The following is an 18774-nucleotide window of genomic DNA, read 5'->3' as shown; positions in this document are numbered from 1 at the left end:
TAGCATGTTTTACAAATGCTGAGCTTAAATTTTGGTTTATAATCTTATTTAAAAGTTTTCTAACTTATTAGCATAACAACTAGGTCCCAGAGACAAAGATAAGATGAAAATGAAACAATCAATAGATAGATAAGAGTAAAGAGCCGTTTGATGATGAGTAGAATAAGATTTCATTAAACTCAAAATAAAACAATTAGGCTAATAATAGAAGCATATACTGTTATACTATAATTGATCATTCAATAGTATGTAAATAAAAATGATCTTTCAAGCATAAAATAAATCTGAATTGTAGTTGAAATAGCCATCATTATCTAGTACGTGGGAATATCCATTAGACTGCATAAAATAATTTGGGAATTTTCTTATGTTGAAAGGTTTTTCATTTCCTAAATTTTGAAAACAAAACTATGAAGTTACAATCTACTGTACATATCAGACAAAGTACAAAATTATGCAAACTTCATGAGTAAGACACTGTTTTTTGTAAACTTCGCTAAAATCGGTAAATAATTAGTCAATAAATTAAATTTTAAATAAAAAAATTAAAAATACAAAACTAATATCAAAATAGGATAGAGCTCGACAAAACAAGAATTTTGATACCAATTTTAAAAAATTTGGTCCAAAGTTGGACCGGATAGGCCAAACCGGTTGAACTGGATCCAAACCGAGTCTGTGGGCCCAACCGGACCCATCATTTAAATGAGCTGAAGCTCATTCTTCCCAGTTCTGCATGCAAGAACACGCTAAAGGCAAGCAAACAGGGGGGAGAGCATCATAAGAAACCTAACCCTCACTTTAATTTCAAATCTAGATAACTTTTGATCCGGAGCTCCGATCATCGCACCGTTTGCGGCCACGCGTCCGCGGCGTCGAGCTCTACAAAGTCCAATACATTGTTAGGTAAGAAATTCACGTTTTTCTACTCAATTTCTCCATTTACAGTTTCGAAAATCTATGAGCAATTATGTTGAAAGTTGTTCAATTTCGGTGTTTAGGATCAAATTAACTTGGTGGACTTGCTGGGTCTTGTCCCGATTTCTCGTTGGTAAGGTGAGAGTCCTATAACTCTAATTAATTCATTAATTTGGTGTTTTGGGTATTGAATTTTGGGAATATGCTTGTGATACTTATGTTAGGTGCATGTAAATATGTGATATGAAGCAATTAGATATGTTAGGAGCTTAATTGGAAGCTGGGAGTGAGTTCTAGTTGCTGGATTTTGGTGATCGAGGCTTACAATTTGGCCTTGTGGGTTGCCTTGGACCAAACGCGGTGATCGGCCAAGGTATGGTTTAGGTTTCGCGCGTTTAATATTTAAGGTGTTGTGAAAACTTAGGCTAGAAGAACCATAGGTTAAGTTGAATTGGTTAATTGAATTAAATGATTAGTCTTGTGAAGTTGTTGAATAAATTGTGGATGAACCTGTATTGGAATTTATGAGGTGTTGAAGTTATTGAATGTGTGATCTTGAAATTGAGCTAGTGTTAGAAATTGTGAGCATGAATTTTTGGTATGGAATTTGTGTTCTTGAAACCATTAATGAAGGGTTGATATATGTTAATGAAATTTAATTGATATAGGTTGATAAAGGGTTGATATATGTGATGAAGGGTTAGTATATGTGAAGAGTTAATATATGTAAATGAGGGGTTGTTTATATATGTGATGTATGTTGATATAAATTGGTGGTTAAAGCTGGTTGGATTAGTTAAAGGTAAATTGAAAGTGGTTGTTAATGAAATAGGTTTGATGTGTAGTAATGTGCAGGTCTTGATGGTAAGAAACTTGAAAATTATATTGGTGAAAATGAGGTTTGGAATCAAATTGGTAAAAAGTGAATTTTAATAAACTTTGGAAGTCCATAACTTGCTCCTCAAATATTGGATGGAAATGTGGTTTATTTTAAATGAAAGATGGTTTTACAAGCTTTTAAACGATATCAATTTTGTGAAAAACGGAATTTTGTAGAGCAAGTTATGGACGATAGAAAGTGGGTGTATGAAACTGGATTAATGCAAGTTAAAAACTGGTTATGCAGCTTTCTGGGCATTCTGCATTTTGGAAAAACATCCATCCATGCGTACGCGTGGCCCACGCGTACGCGTGGCGGGGCATTTTAGCGACGCATGCGCGAGAAGCCATGCGCGCGCGTGAAAGGCTAATACGCATGATCACGCGTACGCATGACTCACGCGTACGCGTGACCACTGCCTGTTGCAAAATCGGATTTCGGCTGTTTTAAACCAAATTTTCACTTCTAAACCTCCATTTTCTTTCCTTTTAGACTTAGAGTATAGTATTAAGTCTAGTAGCTAGTTGGAGCTAGGAAAATAAGATAACTTGGGGATGAAGTAAGAGATAAAATGATGAGTTATATGAAGGAGATGAGAAAATTAAATAAGGTTTAATGCCATGGCTTGATATAAGATTATATGTTGTTTATGAAAATGAAATGACTTATGAATAATGATATCTGAGATACGAGTTTTCCTAGGTAAAAACCGTGGCTCGCCACCACGTGTTTTAGGTTGAATCTCGATACTCTGTTGACCCTACGTCGTAAGGGTGACCGGGCACGTATAAATTCCAGGGTATGGATAACCCCCCGTTGAGTGATTATATGATGAATGAATGTGAACTCTATGCATAAACTCTTGGAGATGCGCGACGGGGGACATTTTAAGGTTTTCGAACTTGTCGGATTGGCTGGATAACCGACAGATGGGCCCCATCAGCCATAGGACAGGCATGCATCATGTGCATTTGTTTGTTTTTATTGTTATGCATTTTCTGAGTTTGCCTAACTGTATGTATACATCCTACTACCTGCTATACTTGCTACTTGCACTATCTTCCTATTACTTGTGCGTGAATTTGTCTGGTTACTTGTCTTTGCTGAATTATGGATGACGGAGGAACGGAGGAAGGGTGAAATGGTTTGTTAGGTTAGGTTTAAGATTGAGTGAGTTTAAGCAGGTTTAGTATACCTACCCCTATTTATGGCTTCTGTTTAGAAATTAAGTTTTACAATTGTATGACAGAGTTCTAGGATTGCCTTTGGTATTCCCAGGACCTTATTTATTATACGCGTGGCATCTTTACCATGCTGAGAACCTCCGGTTCTCATTCCATATTGTGTTGCTGTTTTCTGATGCAGGTCGAGAGGCTCCTCGTTAGGCGCCTGGATTCCTGAAGCGGAGTAGTCCTTGGGATGTTTTGGTTTATCAGTTTATGTATATATTTACTTAGTTACTTAACTTGCTCTCCAAGAAACTTGTTATTTTGTTCCTCATAGAGGTTACAGGAGAGTTAGGACTTTATTTCTGTATTTTGGGTATTTTGGGATGCTGGTATATATATATGTAAATATTCTCCGGCCAACCTTGGCTTCGCAGGCTGAGTCAGGAGCTAGTTTCACTGTATTCTTGGCTCTCTTTTCGTTCTTTTGCTTATTTATATCTATAATCTTTAGGTTTTTTAGCATGCAAGTAGTTCTGTTTCTTGAGCGTTGCGCTTTTTTATTTTGCGATATTGTTTTACCCATTTTTCAAGGCTCCTAGTTAATTACCTCTTCTCCTATTATTATATATATATTTCTTTTTTTAGAGGTCGTAATACCTTACTATCTCAGTCTTATGACTTAAGCATAAGATTAAGTATGGTAGGGTGTTACATTATGGTATCAGAGCAGTTCGTTCCTATAGAGCCTGAGGGATGGACTGACTATGCTCCTGGGCATACTCTGGGTGTCTACACATGCTATTTAGGGTATCTAACTGATATATATGGCATTAATGCTCATGAGCATGCATTTGGGATTTTGAAATACTGGACTGGAGATATTGAGACTGATCACCTTGATATCACTTATTTGGTATGAACAGGAACCAAATGGCGTCTCGTGGGCGCGGTCGTGAGTACAATCAAGGTCGAGGACGGAGAGTTAATGAGGTAATCATACCAGTAGATAGTTTGACTGAGATCGTGACCGCAATGACGAGTGTCGTTGCTGCCATTGGTGCTGTTGCTGATGTGACCATCCGAGTGATGGATGGGGTGGAATCACAAGTTGGAACTGGCAACAATGGTGATAATGAATATGAAGGTGGACATAATATTCCGAGTCAGGGGGTACCAGTGGGTTATCCAGAGCAAGTTAACACAGGTCAGGCAATGGGAGAAAGCTCAAGGAGGACTGAGGTAGCAGGGAGTAATCGCCGAGAACCCTTCACAAAGAGAAAGGGAAAGATTACACCTAGGAGTCAGAATTTCAAAAAGAATCATTTTGTCGCTTCACACTCTCAGCGCCGGAACAATGACCGAAGGAACGACAACCGTCTGGATCCGAACATAGAAGGGCAAACCAGTACCCAACCGGATGACTTAAGATGCCCAAGATGTAAGAAGTACCATCCAAATAGACCATGCAGGGCCGGATTAAGTGTATGTTACAAGTGCGGAAAGCCGGGGCATATAACTCGAGACTGTCTATATAGAAAGCGCCAGAATGCAGCCGAATCCGATTCTCAGACCTGAGGTAACCATGAACTAGCAGTTGAGTTTTTAGCTACCTTACATATCATTAATATATAATATCCATTTGTGAAGCATGACAAGTTTTGATGATCATGGAGTATGAGCCGATGGTTAGTCGAAGACTATTAGCTGTTGAGATGGGGCGATACTTAGCTAACTTAGATGAGTGTCTAGGTTCTTGAAGGATAAGAATCAGAATGACAAAGTGGAAGTAGGGTGGATTATACTTAAGGAATTGGAACTGTCGAGAGCTATGCGGAGTTACCGTTTGAAATCCAGTGACGTTAAAGACTTCGAGGAAGAGGAATAGAGCAGATTTAACCTTTAGTTGCTAATTGATTAAGGGACAAGTAAAGGTGAGACCAAATTTCTATACGAGAGAATTTTCGAGACCATTTTTGAAGATGTACCAGAACTTCCACCTTAGAGAGAACGTGAGTCTACGATAGACTTAGTGCCGACAGCCGGATCAGTGTTGATTGCACCACGAGTGAAGACATCATTATAATCAGTAAAACTCAGGACCGAGTTGAAGGGAGTATTGGAAGAGAGAATCGTCCAACTAAGTGTTTCTTTTCGAGAGTGCACTAACTAATCTTCACGACTTAATCTAGCCTTTCTCTTATAGCTTACATTGAAAACTCTATCTTGAGTCTTTCCTGTAAAAGCCCAACTCGTCGTTCTTCTGATTCTATTCCTTACTCGTATAAGGCTTGTCTCTTTTGGAATAAGCCTGAACTCGTCCTAATATAATCACGTAACCCTTGAATTCTAGAGACCTGCGGTGCGTGGAGTTGCTCTCTTATGGAAATCGCATTCCTTTAAAGTCAACTAGAATCTATTCAATTCGACTTGCCCTATTCTTTCTATTCAAGCTTTGATTCGAACTTCTTCCCTGAGATGCAACTAGCAGGTTTCTTTTCATGTGCATTCCATTAGAAATTATTGAACTTGAGCTAGTGTTAGAAATTGTGAGCATGAATTGTTGGTATGAAATTTGTGTTCTTGAAACCATTAATGAAGGGTTGATATAGGTTGATATAGGTTGATAAAGGGTTGATAAAGGGTTGATATATGTGATGAAGGGTTAGTATATGTGAAGAGTTAATATATGTAAATGAGAGGTTATTTATGTATGTGATGTATGTTGATATAAATTGGTGGTTAAAGCTTGTTGGATTAGTTAAAGGTAAATTGGAAGTGGTTGTTAATGAAATAGGTTTGATGCGTAGTAATGTGCAGGTCTTGATGGTAAGAAACTTGAAAATTGGTGAAAATGAGGTTTGGAAGCAAATTGGTAAAAAGTGGATTTTAATAAACTTTGGAAGTTCATAACTTGCTCCTCAGATATTGGATGGAAATGTGGTTTATTTTAAATGAAAGATGGTTTTACAAGCTTTTAAACGATATTAATTTTGTGAAAAACGGAATTTTGTAGAGCAAGTTATGGACGATGGAAAGTGGGTGTATGAAACTGGATTAATGCAAGTTAAAAACTGGTTATGCAACTTTTTGGGCATTCTGCATTTTGGAAAAACGTCCATCCACGCATACGCGTGGCGTGGCATTTTAGCGACGCATGCGTGAGAAGCCATGCGCGTGTGAAAGGCTAATACGCATGGTATTTAGAGAGGGACGGACGATTACTATTCTCTTTGATATTTGCAAAATAAATTAATATTTGTCATTAAAAACATTTTATATCTTTTAGGGAGCGACTATAGTGTGGATATAAAAAGTTATCTACACTTGTAGATTTGTGGTGACATACCTTAGAGCATAGTTGTTAAAACTGAACTGAATCTATTAGGAAAACCAATAAATTAAACCTTAAACTAAAAGTGTTAATAGAGCATGATATCACTTTTTATCATTTAGTAAATTTATATTCACCTATGTTATAATATTTATGAGATTGTAATATAATACAAAAGATTATCGCACCTGTGGATGGTTTGAGGTAGCCGACTGAAAAAGAGTAATTTAGTGATACGACATTGTGAGGTAAATCAACTATATGACTTTCATCCTAAAATAAAATGAAAAAAATAAATATAATAATTTTAGTTCTAATTCTTATTTTTAGTATATTAAAATAACATATGACCAAATTAGTTAACTTAAAATATAGAAAAACAATAACAAATTAAAACTAAAATTAAAAAAAAATTAAGTGTATTCCGTAGGATTTAGAAAGGGAACGATTAATATTTTCTTTTGTATTTTTAAAACAAATTAATATTTACCACTAAAGACATTTAATATCTTTTAGGGAGTAACTATGGTGTGGATATCAAAAATTATCTACACCTATAAATTTGTGGTGGCATGCCTTAGAGTATAAATGTTAAAATTGGACCGGACCGAACAATTTAATAGAAAAATCGATAAACTAAATCTTAAACTAGTCCAATACAGTATTCTAAAAGTATTAACAACAGTCAATATTGTTACGATATGCGTTAATATATATATATATATATACATGTAAAATATAAAAATTTTGTTACAATTATAATGTAGTTATTGTTCGATAATAATATTGGGCGAAGTCTTTAATGCCAAAATTAGGGGTTGTTCATGAGTCGGATCAGGTTTGATTAGGCTCAGGCTCATTCCTACAAGGACATATGGTCAATTATGACTTGACCCGAAAGTCATCCGAATAGATCAGGTTAAACTGAGACCCAATACAAAATTAGTATATTCAAATTTTTAAATTTTATATATTAAAATAATAAAACTTTACTTTAAAATTAAATTTAACAAATGTTATTTTATATTTATATCAAAATAAATTATTTTAAAGAAAAAATAATATCGTATAATACAAATGTTATTAATTTCACTCTAAAATATATTTTTTATTATAATACTTACTTAAGCGAACGAGTGAGTTAACAACCCAAGTTGGTTGGTGTTTTTGACATCTTTTATCCTCCTGGCCGCTTTAACCCATGACAACAATAAAAAAAAAAAAAAAGTCTCACACCAACTCATAAATTCAGTCTAACAAAATACATAAATTCGTTATAATTTTAGCCTATATATTTTTGTTTTATTTTTATAATTTTTTAATCAAGAAATACATGACACAATATTTTTTATCTTTGCTTACTCTCTATGTACTCTCTATTTATTCTATCTTTTAGTTTTATTACATAAATTTCTTCAACAACTTTTTTCATATACAAATGTATAAGTATTATAATTGATGTTATTTGATTCGAACTCATATGTATTTTAAAATTAATTACATATATAAAATATTTATATTTAATATACATTTAAATTAATAAAAAAATTTACTTTATGTAATAACGTTGAAAAATAATTTTTCTATTCTAAAATATCATATCTACAATGTTCTTTTATCTGTATTTCTTTGCCCACTCTAGGCCTTGTAGCATTTTTCTTCTATTAATAATTTTGGTCTCCTATTCTTTTTAATAACTTTTTGTACTCTTTTTATGTAATTTCAGGATGTTGTATTTAACGAAATAAACGGTGTCCATCCTCAACCACATAATATATATTTGGCTGGTCTTCTCACAGGCAAGTTTTTAAATGGTTTGTCCTCTTCTTTTTTTTACTTATCAACAGTTGTGTCAAATATTGAATCATGTCAATAAAATTCATAGACATATACACTCTATGATAACACATAACACTTTGTAATTTGTGTTAATATTGTATTATATTAGTAGATCTCATAAATATTATAACATAGATGAATATAAATTTACTAAATTATAAGAAGTGATAGAATAATAAAATTAAAAGAGTACATAAAGAGTACATAGAAAATACACAAAAATAAAGAATGTTATATTATGTAAAGCTAAAATATATAGACTAAAATTGTAACCAAATTTATGTGCAGGAGTGAAATAAAAAAATACAGCGTAGTGTGGTGAGAAATGCAATCTCTTATATGTATGACGTTTATACGCTCATGTCTGCTTGGTGAGTATGATAAAGAAAAATTTTTGTGGTGTAGCTAGATAAAGATGTCTGTCTTTAGTAAGCTCAACTCTTTTAAGCTTTTTAGATATGCACAATATATAATTTATGAATATAGCCCATACGGGAGTTTAATAATAATTATCATTTGTTTACCTTTTCCACGCATTTTAAAGTCTCATGATGGAGAACCTTAATTTTTGTAACATGTAACGTTCATTGCCTCTCTATCCACTAAATCACCACAATGGCACAACCTAGTCCACGCTTATTTGCTCTCTGCCAACGCCGTGCATCAAGCATTCACTGTCGATCTTAGACCCTCTCCCGGTGTAGTTCTCGTCCTCTCTCTCTTCTCATTCCAGCAACTCATTGTCTCATTAATTCTCGGTATCTCTCTTCTCTCTTCCCGTCATTCGTCTTCAGCCTCTCAGAGCGGTGGCGTGGGTCTCAGAGAGTCAACATCGTTGCTTGCGTTGTGGTACTCAGTCTCCCCTTTCATCGCTCCACTTCCAGTGTTCCAATGGAACCTCGGCCTTTTGTTTCATTTAGCTTTTTTTTATCCTTTTATATTCTGCTGTATGAATCTATTTCATTGAAGTTATTCAATTATTTTTTTTGTTCTACTTATTTTTTGTTAAGGTTTTTTGTATGAAATTATTTCATGCATTTCATTCAATTAGTGTTTTTGTTCTGTATATTTGGTTATTTGAAATTTTTTGGGTTATGTTTGTGAGGGTTAAAAAATTTTGGTACTTGTTTTTTTTATGATTTCAATTTCTGGATTTATGTTTCTGTTCATGTTGTTATATTTTTTATTTGGTATTCATGTTCGATTTCTATTCATGGTTTCAATTTCTGGGTTTATATTTCTATTCAATTTTGGTATTTGGTTTTATGATTCTGATTTTAATTTCTGGGTTTATGTTTCTGCTCATGATGTTTTATTTTTTATTTGTTATTGTTGTTTGATTTTTGTTCATGATTTCAATTTTTGGATTTATGTTTATGTTCAATTTTGGTATTTGTTTTTATGAATTTTTGTTTTTTTTATTTTTACTGCTGTTTGATTTTTATCCAGGGGCAAATTATGATAATAAGGCAGAGTTGTGAACCATCCATTGCATCAATCAAAGACGAGTTTAAATTCCTTTGTTTTTTTGCTATTTCTATTAATTTTGCTTTTGGAACATGTTTACATCACTCTAAATCTTAAAAATTTTAGAACAGGTGAATAAGTTATTCATTTTTTTGTGAATGCACTTATCTTTGGATGATTATTGCCTCTTAGTGTTTACAGCTAAGAATACTTTTTATTGATGTGAATTGCTTTACAGGTTGTTAGACTTCATAAAATGAATTATATGGTTGATTGTGTTTCCATTTTAGTGATTATTGGAATTTTAATTCATGTTGTGGCTTAGTTGGATCTATATCAAAGAACCTTGAATATATATGGTTGAAAGATATGAGATTACAGTGCACATCTCTTTCATTAGAAAGTGCAGTTTCTGATAATTTTTTGTCTTTGGAATCTTTTAACAGGTAAATTATATTGATGCATTTATTTTTCCACCAAGTCATAGTCCACCATTATTTACAACTTATGGATTTGTCTGTTTGCATTCTCATCTTCTCCCCCTGCACATTCCCCAAAAAAAATTGCTTGATAAAGGTTCTAATAGTCATGGATGTAATAAATCTAATAGTTTAAGTCATCATTGTGTTAACCCTACCAATCTGTGCGGGAAAAATCAGAGTTATGGATGGTGGGATTAGAAGTTACAAATTGAATTTTGTCTATGAAATATGAATGTTTTGGTGCAAAATATTTAGATTGCATTTTACATAAACATTTGCATCCTTTAAGTTTCAAAGAAGTGACTCCATAGAAATCAATGGATATAGTCATGTTGAAATCCTCAATAATGTGGGAATCAATTAGAATTCAATGGATTTAACACCCGCCATTTGGAAAACTATAAATAAACAGAGCTCAAACCTTTACTAATGTCTCTAACTTGATTTTGGCTTTTTGACCCCGCTATGATGTTTAAGATAAAAAATAACAATAGAAAAATCAACGGAGAAAATGGTCGTGACTAGTTAAAAGTCACTCATTAACACAAGAATTTGGACAATCCTGTGGCAGGTGAAGTGCAAATTCAAGGGAAATTATCAAACTAGCGAGGTATTTCACAGTGACACATTTTTTTTTTTTTGCGTGAGGGCACTTTATTAAAATGTTGGAATTTGCATGTGGGGGATGTAGTAAAAACAACTCAATGTAGCATGCGATCTCATTGAGACTTTGATGAGCGGATAATTTATACGCTTTTTGGCATTGTTTTTAGTATGTTTTTAGTAGGATCTAGTTACTTTTAGGGATGTTTTCATTAGTTTTTATGTTAAATTCACATTTCTGGACTTTACTATGAGTTTGTGTGTTTTTCTGTAATTTCAGGTATTTTCTGGCTGAAATTGAGGGACTTGAGCAAAAATCAGATTCAGAGGTTGAAAAAGGACTGCTGATGCTGTTGGATTCTGACCTCCCTGCACTCAAAGTGGATTTTCTGGAGCTACAGAACTCGAAATGGCGCGCTTCCAATTGCGTTGGAAAGTAGACATCCAGGGCTTTCCAGCAATATATAATAGTCCATACTTTGGCCAAGAATTGACGACGTAAACTGGCGTTCAACGCCAGCCTTCTGCCCAAATCTGGCGTCCAGCTCCAGAAAAGGATCCAAAACCAGAGTTGAACGCCCAAACTGGCACAGAAACTGGCGTTCAACTCCACAAATGGCCTCTGAACGTGCTACACTCAGGCTCAGCCCAAACACACACCAAGTGGGCCCAGGAAGTGGATTTATGCATCAATTACTTACTCATGTAAACCCTAGTGACTAGTTTATTATAAATAGGACCTCTTACTATTGTATTAGGCATCCTGGATTGTATTTTGATCCTGTGATCTCGTTTAGGGGGCTGGCCATCTCGGCCATGCCTGGACCTCTCACTTATGTATTTTCATACGGTAGAGTTTCTACACTCCATAGATTAAGGTGTGGAGCTCTGCTGTTCCTCAAAGATTAATGCAAAGTACTACTGTTTTCTATTCAATTCTTCTTATTTTGTTTCTAAGATATCCATTCGCACCCAAGAACGTGATGAAGGTGATGATTATGTGTGACGCTCATCACCATCTCCCCTATGAACGCGTGCCTGACAAACACTTCCGTTCTACATGAATTAAGCTAGAATGAGTATCTCTTAGATCTCCTAACCAGAATCTTCGTGGCGTAAGCTAGAATGATGGCGGCATTCAAGAGAATCCGGAAGGTCTAAACCTTGTCTGTGGTATTCCGAGTAGGATTCAATGATTGAATGACTGTGACGAGCTCCTAACTCGCGATTGCAGGGCGTTAGTGACAGACGCAAAAGGATAGTAAATCCTATTCCGGCATGATCGAGAACCGACAGATGAATAGCCGTGCCGTGACAGGGTGCGTGAGCATATTATTCACTGAGAGGATAAGATGAAGCCATTGACAAGGGTGATGCCTCCAGACGATTAGCCGTGCCGTGACAGGGCATTGGATCATTTTCCCGTGAGATGACCGAAAGTAGCCGTTGGCAGTGGTGATGTATCACATAAAGCCAGCCATGGAAAGGAGTAAGACTGATTGGATGAAGATAGCAGGAAAGCAGAGGTTCAGAGGAACGAAAAGCATCTCCATTCGCTTATCTGAAATTCCTACCAATGATTTACATAAGTATCTCTATCCCTATTTTATTATATAATATTCGAAAACATCTTTATCACTTTATATCTGCCTGACTGAGATTTACAAGGTGACCATAGCTTGCTTCATACCAACAATCTCCGTGGGATTCGACCCTTACTCACGTAAGGTATTACTTGGACGACCCAGTGCACTTGCTGGTTAGTTGTATCGAAGTTGTGACAATTATGAATTAAGATCAAAGCACCAAGCTTTGGAGCCATTACCAGGGATTGTTCGAGCCTGGACATCACAATTTCGTGCACCAAGTTTTTGGCGCCGTTGCCGGGGATTGTTTGAGTTTTCGGCAAGCTTTTGGTCCGGTAACATCAGTGCCAGATTCCCTTTTGATCCGGCAACAGCACCAAGTTTTTGGCGCCGTTGCCGGGGATTGTTTGAGTTTGGACAACTGACGGTTCATCTTGTTGCTCAGATTGGGTAATTTTCTTTTCGTTTTGTTTTCAAAAATCTTTCAAAAATATTTTCAAAAATCTCTCATCCGTTTTCGAAAAAAAAATAAAAATGTTTTCAAAAATAAAATATTTTTCTTCAGAATTTTTAAGAATGAATTCTAGTGTTTCATGAAGCATGTTGAAGCCTGGCTGGCTGTAAAGCCATGTCTAAATTTATTTGGACTGAGGCTTGTAATTTGTTATAAAGAGCAATATACTCTCGTGTTAAAGACTAAAGCTTGGCTGGCCATTGGCCATGTCTAGTGTTTTGGACTGGAGCTTTCATTGAAAGCTTGGCTGGCTAGTGAGCCATGTCTAATTCCTGGACTGAAGCTTTTGACTAACATGGCAAGATTCCTGGAATTCATATTAAAAATTTTGGAATCCTTATTTTCTTTTTTCAAATTAATTTTCGAAAAAAAAATTATTACCAAAAAAAAATCAGAAAATCATAAAAATCAAAAATATTTTTCTGTTTCTCGTTTGAGTCTTGAGTCACATTATAAGTTTGGTGTCACCTGCATATGCATCTTGCATTTTTCGAAAATATCATGCATTCATAGTATTCTTCATGATCTTCAAGTTGCTCTTGGTAAGTCTTCTTGTTTGATCTTGATGATTTTTTGTTTTGTGTCTTTTCATGTTTATCATATGCATTCTTGAATTCTTAGTGCCTAAGCATTAAAGAATTCTAAGTTTGGTGTCTTGCATGTTTTCTTTGCATTAAAAATTTTTCAAAATTATGTTCTTGATGTTCATCTTGACATTCATAGTGTTCTTGGTGTTCATCTTGACATTCATATCATTCATGCATGCATTCATTGTTTTGATCTAAAAATTTCATGCATTACATAATTTTCATGTTTTTCATAAAAAATTCAAAAATAAAAAAAATATCTTTCCCTTTTTCTCTCATCAAATTCGAAAATTTGGATTGACTTTTTCAAAAATTTTCAAAATCAAATTGTTTCTCATGAGTCAAATCAAATTTTCAATTTGAAAATCTTATCTTTTTCAAAATCTTTTTCAAAAATCAAATCTTTTTCAAAATTCTTAGTTATTTTCGAAAATTTCAAAAATATTTTTCAAAAATCTTTTTCTTATTTTTATACCAAATTTTCGAAAATAACAATAACAATTAATGTTTTGATTCAAAAATTTCAAGTTTGTTACTTGCTTGTTAAGAAAGATTCAAACTTTAAGTTCTAGAATCATATCTTATGATTTCTTGTGAATCAAGTCATTAATTGTGATTTTAAAAATCAAATCTTTTTCAAAACTAATTTCTATCATATCTTTTCAAAAATATCTTCTTATCTTATCTTTTTCAAAAAGTTGGTTTCAAAATATCTTCTCTAACTTCCTATCTTCTTATCTTTTCAAAATTTGTTTCAACTAACTAACTAACTTTTTGTTTCTTATCTTATCTTTTTCAAAACTACCTAACTAACTCTCTCTCTCTCAATTTTCGAAAATATCTTCCCTCTTTTTCAAAAATATCTTTTCAAAATATCTCTTCTAACTTCCTAACTTCTTATCTTTTCAAAATTTGTTTCAACTAACTAACTAACTTTTTGTTTGTTTCTTAACTTTTTCAAAACCACCTAACTAACTCTCTCTCTCTCTAATTTTCGAAAATATCTCCCCTCTTTTTCAAAAATTTCTTTTTTATTAACTAATTATTTTTATTTTTAAATTTTAAAAAAATTTTTCGAAAATTTCTAACATTTTTCAAAAACCATTTTCAAAAATCACTAACTCCTTTTCAAAATAATTTTCGAAAATTATACCTCCCCCATCCTATTCTATTTATTCATTCATATCCTAACATCTCATCTCACATCTCTTCCATTCGTACAGTTGTGTTTCTTCCTTTACATCACATTCTTTATCTCCCCCTCCTTTCTTCCACTCACACAGGGATCCCTATACGGTGGTATAAAGGATCTCTATTATTATTATCATTTTTCTGGCCATTCTTCTTTGTCATATGAGCAGGAGCAAGGATAAGAACATTCTTGTGGAAGCAGATCCAGAACCTGAAAGGACTCTGAAGAGAAAATTTAGAGAAGCTAAAATACAACAATCCAGAGATAACCTTCCAGAAATTTTCGAACAGGCAGAGGAGATGGCAGCCGAAAATAATAATAATGTAAGGAAGATGCTTGGTGACTTTACTGCACCTAATTCCAATTTACATGGAAGAAGCATCTCCATTCCTGCCATTGGAGCAAACAACTTTGAGCTGAAACCTCAGTTAGTTTCTCTGATGCAGCAGAACTGCAAGTTTCATGGACTTCCATCTGAAGATCCTTTTCAGTTCTTAACTGAATTCTTGCAGATATGTGATACTGTTAAGACTAATGGAGTAGATCCTGAAGTCTACAGGCTCATGCTTTTCCCTTTTGCTGTAAGAGACAGAGCTAGATTATGGTTGGATTCTCAACCTAAAGACAGCCTGAACTCTTGGGATAAGCTGGTCACGGCTTTCTTAGCCAAGTACTTTCCTCCTCAAAAGCTGAGCAAGCTTAGAGCTGATGTTCAAACCTTCAGACAGAAAGAAGGTGAATCCCTCTATGAAGCTTGGGAAAGATACAAACAGTTGACCAAAAAGTGTCCTTCTGACATGCTTTCAGAATGGACCATCCTGGATATATTCTATGATGGTTTATCTGAGCTATCAAAGATGTCACTGGACACTTCTGCAGGTGGATCCATTCACCTAAAGAAAACGCCTGCAGAAGCTCAAGAACTCATTGACATGGTTGCTAATAACCAGTTCATGTACACTTCTGAAAGGAATCCTGTGAGTAATGGGACGCCTATGAAGAAGGGAGTTCTTGAAGTTGATACTCTGAATGCCATATTGGCTCAGAACAAAATATTGACTCAGCAAGTCAATATGATTTCTCAGAGTCTGCATGGAATGCAAGCTGCATCCAACAGTACTCAAGAGGCATCTTCTGAAGAAGAAGCCTATGATCCTGAGAACCCTGCAATAGCAGAGGTAAATTACTTAGGTGAACCTTATGGAAACACCTATAACTCAACATGGAGAAATCATCCAAATTTCTCATGGAAGGATCAAAAGCCTCAACAAGGCTTTAATAATGGTGGAAGAAACAGGTTTAGCAATAGCAAACCTTTTCCATCATCCACTCAGCAACAGACAGAGAACTCTGAACAAAATGCTTCTAATTTAGCAAATCTAGTCTCTGATCTATCTAAGGCCACTGTAAGTTTCATGAATGAAACAAGGTCTTCCATTAGAAATTTGGAAGCACAAGTGGGCCAGCTGAGTAAAAGGATCACTGAAATCCCTCCTAGTACTCTCCCAAGCAATACAGAAGAGAATCCAAAAGGAGAGTGCAAGGCCATTGACATAAGCGCCATGGCCAAACCTCTGAGGAGAGGAGAGGACGTGAATCCCAAGGAGGAGGACCTCCTGGGACGTCCAGTGATCAATACGGAGCTTCCCTCTGGGGAACCAAAGGACTCTGAGGCTCATCTAGAGACCATAGAGATTCCATTGAACCTCCTTATGCCCTTCATGAGCTCTGATGAGTATTCCTCTTCTGAAGAGAATGAGGATGTCACTGAAGAGCAAACTGCCAAGTTTCTTGGTGCAATCATGAAGCTGAATGCCAAATTGTTTGGCATTGATGCTTGGGAAGTTGAACCTCCCTTGTTCATCAATGAACTACGTGATCTGGATCAACTGACATTGCCTCAGAAGAGACAGGATCCTGGAAAGTTCATAATACCCTGTACCATAGGCACCATGATCTTTAAGGCTCTGTGTGACCTTGGTTCAGGAATAAACCTCATGCCCCTCTCTGTAATAGAGAAACTGGGAATCTATGGGGTGCAAGCTGCTAAAATCTCACTAGAGATGGCAGACAGCTCAAGAAGACAAGCTTATGGACAAGTAGAAGATGTATTAGTAAAGGTTGAGGGCCTTTACATACCTACTGATTTCATAGTCCTGGATACTGGAAAGGAAGAGGATGAATCCATCATCCTAGGAAGACCTTTCCTGGCCACAGCAAGAGCTGTGATTGATGTTGACAGAGGTGAAATAGTCCTTCAATGGAATGAGAACTCCCTTGTATTCAAAACTCAAGGATCTCCCTCTGCAACCATGGAGAGGAAGCTTGAAAAGCTTCTCTCAAAGCAGAGTCAACCAGAGCCCCCACAGTCAAACTCTAAGTTTGGTGTTGGGAAGCCACAACCAAACTCTAAGTTTGGTGTTGAACTCCCATATCCAAACTCTAAGTTTAGTGTTGGAGAGTCTCAACAAAGCTCTGCACATCTGTGAGGCTCCATGAGAGCCCACTGTCAAGCTATTGACATTAAAAAAGCGCTTGTTGGGAGGCAACCCAATGTTTATCTAATTCTTATTTTTATTGTTTTTCATGTTTTCTTAGGTTCATGATCATGTGGAGTCACAAAATAAATAGAAAAAATTGAAAACGGAATCAAAAACAGCAGAAGAAAAATCACACCCTGGAGGAGCATCTGTCTGGCGTTCAGCGCCAGAACAGAGCATGGTTCTAGCGCTGAACGCCCAAAATGGGCAGCTTCTGGGCGCTGAACGCCAGAACAGGCATGGTTCTGGCGTTCAACGCCAGAAATGGCACACAGATGGGCGTTGAACGCCCAAAATGGCCACCAACCTGGCGCTGAACGCCCAGAGTTGGATACAAAGGCATTTTTACATGCCTAATGGTGCAGGGATGTAAATCCTTGAACACCTCAGGATCTGTGGACCCCACAGGATCCCCACCTACCTCCACTCACTTCTTCTCACCACTCTCTTTCACACAACCCCACAAACACTCTTCCCCAAAAACCCCTCACCAATCACCTCAATCTCTCTTCCCCACTAGACCTTCACCACTCACATCCACCCACTCTTCCCAATAAACCTACCTCATAAACTCCACCTACCTTCAAAATTCAAAACCAATTTCCCACCCAAACCCACCCATATGGCCGAACCTTCAACCCCCCTCCCTTCCCTATATAAAGACCTCCATTCCTCATCAAATTCACACAACACACCCCTCTACACTCTCCTTAGCCGAAACCACTTCTCCCTCTCCCTCTCCATATTTCTTCTTCTTCTTCTACTATTCTTTTGTTTATTGCTCGAGGGCGAGCAATATTCTAAGTTTGGTGTGGTAAAAGCATAGCTTTTTTGTTTTTCCATTACCATTGATGGCACCTAAGACCGGAGAATCCTCTAGAAGAGGGAAAGGGAAGATAAAAGCTTCCACATCCGAGTCATGGGAGATGGAAAGATTCATCTCCAAAGCCCATCAAGACCACTTCTATGATGTTGTGGCCAAGAAGAAGGTGATCCCTGAGGTCCCTTTTAAACTCAAAAGAAATGAGTATCCGGAGATCCGACATGAAATTCAAAGAAGAGGTTGGGAAGTTCTAACAAAACCCATCCAACAAGTCGGCATCCTAATGGTTCAAGAGTTCTATGCCAATGCATGATCACCAAGAACCATGATCAAAGTAAGAACCCGGATCCAAAGAACTATGTTACAATGGTTCGGGGGAAATACTTAGATTTTAGTCCGGAAAATGTGAGGTTGGCGTTCAACTTGCCATACATGGAAGAGAACGCACGCCCCTACACAAGGAGAGTCAACTTTGATCAAAGGTTGGACCAAGTCCTTATGGACATATGTGTAGAAGGAGCTCAATGGAAGATTGACTCCAAAGGCAAGCCGGTTCAACTAAGAAGATTGGACCTCAAGCCTATAGCTAGAGGATGGTTGGAGTTTATTCAATGCTCAATCATTCCCACTAGCAACCGGTCTGAAGTTACTATAGACCGGGCCATCATGATCCATAGCATCATGATTGGAGAAGAGGTGGAAGTTCATGAGATTATACCTCAAGAACTCTACAAGGTGGCTGACAAGTCCTCCACCATGGCAAGGTTAGCCTTTCCTCACCTCATTTGCCACCTATGCAATTCAGCTGTAATTGACATAGAGGGAGATATCCTCATTAAAGAG

General features: G+C 36.2%; 1 protein-coding gene and 1 non-coding gene across 6 annotated transcripts; one reads left to right on the top strand and one right to left on the bottom strand.

Annotated features, from left to right (window-relative positions):
* Positions 1–754: 754 nt before the first annotated feature.
* LOC107614534 (uncharacterized) lies at positions 755–8095 on the top strand. 5 transcript variants are annotated; one of them, XM_088497308.1, is made up of 5 exons: positions 755–906; positions 1002–1051; positions 1143–1291; positions 3891–4543; positions 8025–8095. In XM_088497308.1, exon 4 carries the CDS (start codon positions 3898–3900, stop codon positions 4540–4542), a length of 645 nt encoding a protein of 214 aa, XP_088353434.1. In that variant the 5' UTR covers positions 755–906; positions 1002–1051; positions 1143–1291; positions 3891–3897; the 3' UTR covers position 4543; positions 8025–8095. The 5 variants fall into 5 exon arrangements, 4 of the variants coding, with proteins under 4 accessions (XP_088353434.1, XP_088353433.1, XP_088353432.1 ...); XM_088497307.1 differs by having other exon boundaries at positions 1002–1056; positions 1168–1291; XM_088497306.1 differs by having other exon boundaries at positions 1002–1056.
* A 7168-nt stretch (positions 8096–15263) lies between these two features.
* LOC148549843 (small nucleolar RNA R71) lies at positions 15264–15371 on the bottom strand. The gene has a single exon (XR_015897505.1). It is a non-coding gene; the product is annotated as a small nucleolar RNA R71 (small nucleolar RNA).
* Between the last annotated feature and the right edge of the window lie 3403 nt (positions 15372–18774).

Source organism: Arachis ipaensis, chromosome B8 (assembly GCF_059453495.1).
Source record: "Arachis ipaensis isolate K30076 ecotype BB chromosome B8, ASM5945349v1, whole genome shotgun sequence".
In the NCBI taxonomy this organism is placed as follows: Eukaryota; Viridiplantae; Streptophyta; class Magnoliopsida; order Fabales; family Fabaceae; genus Arachis; species Arachis ipaensis.
This window is presented reverse-complemented; position numbering and strand designations above follow the sequence as displayed.

Bases quoted from the DNA above. Each gene is read 5' to 3' on its own strand.
- LOC107614534 (XM_088497308.1), top strand. From the start codon at position 3,898: ATGGCGTCTCGTGGGCGCGGTCGTGAGTACAATCAAGGTCGAGGACGG.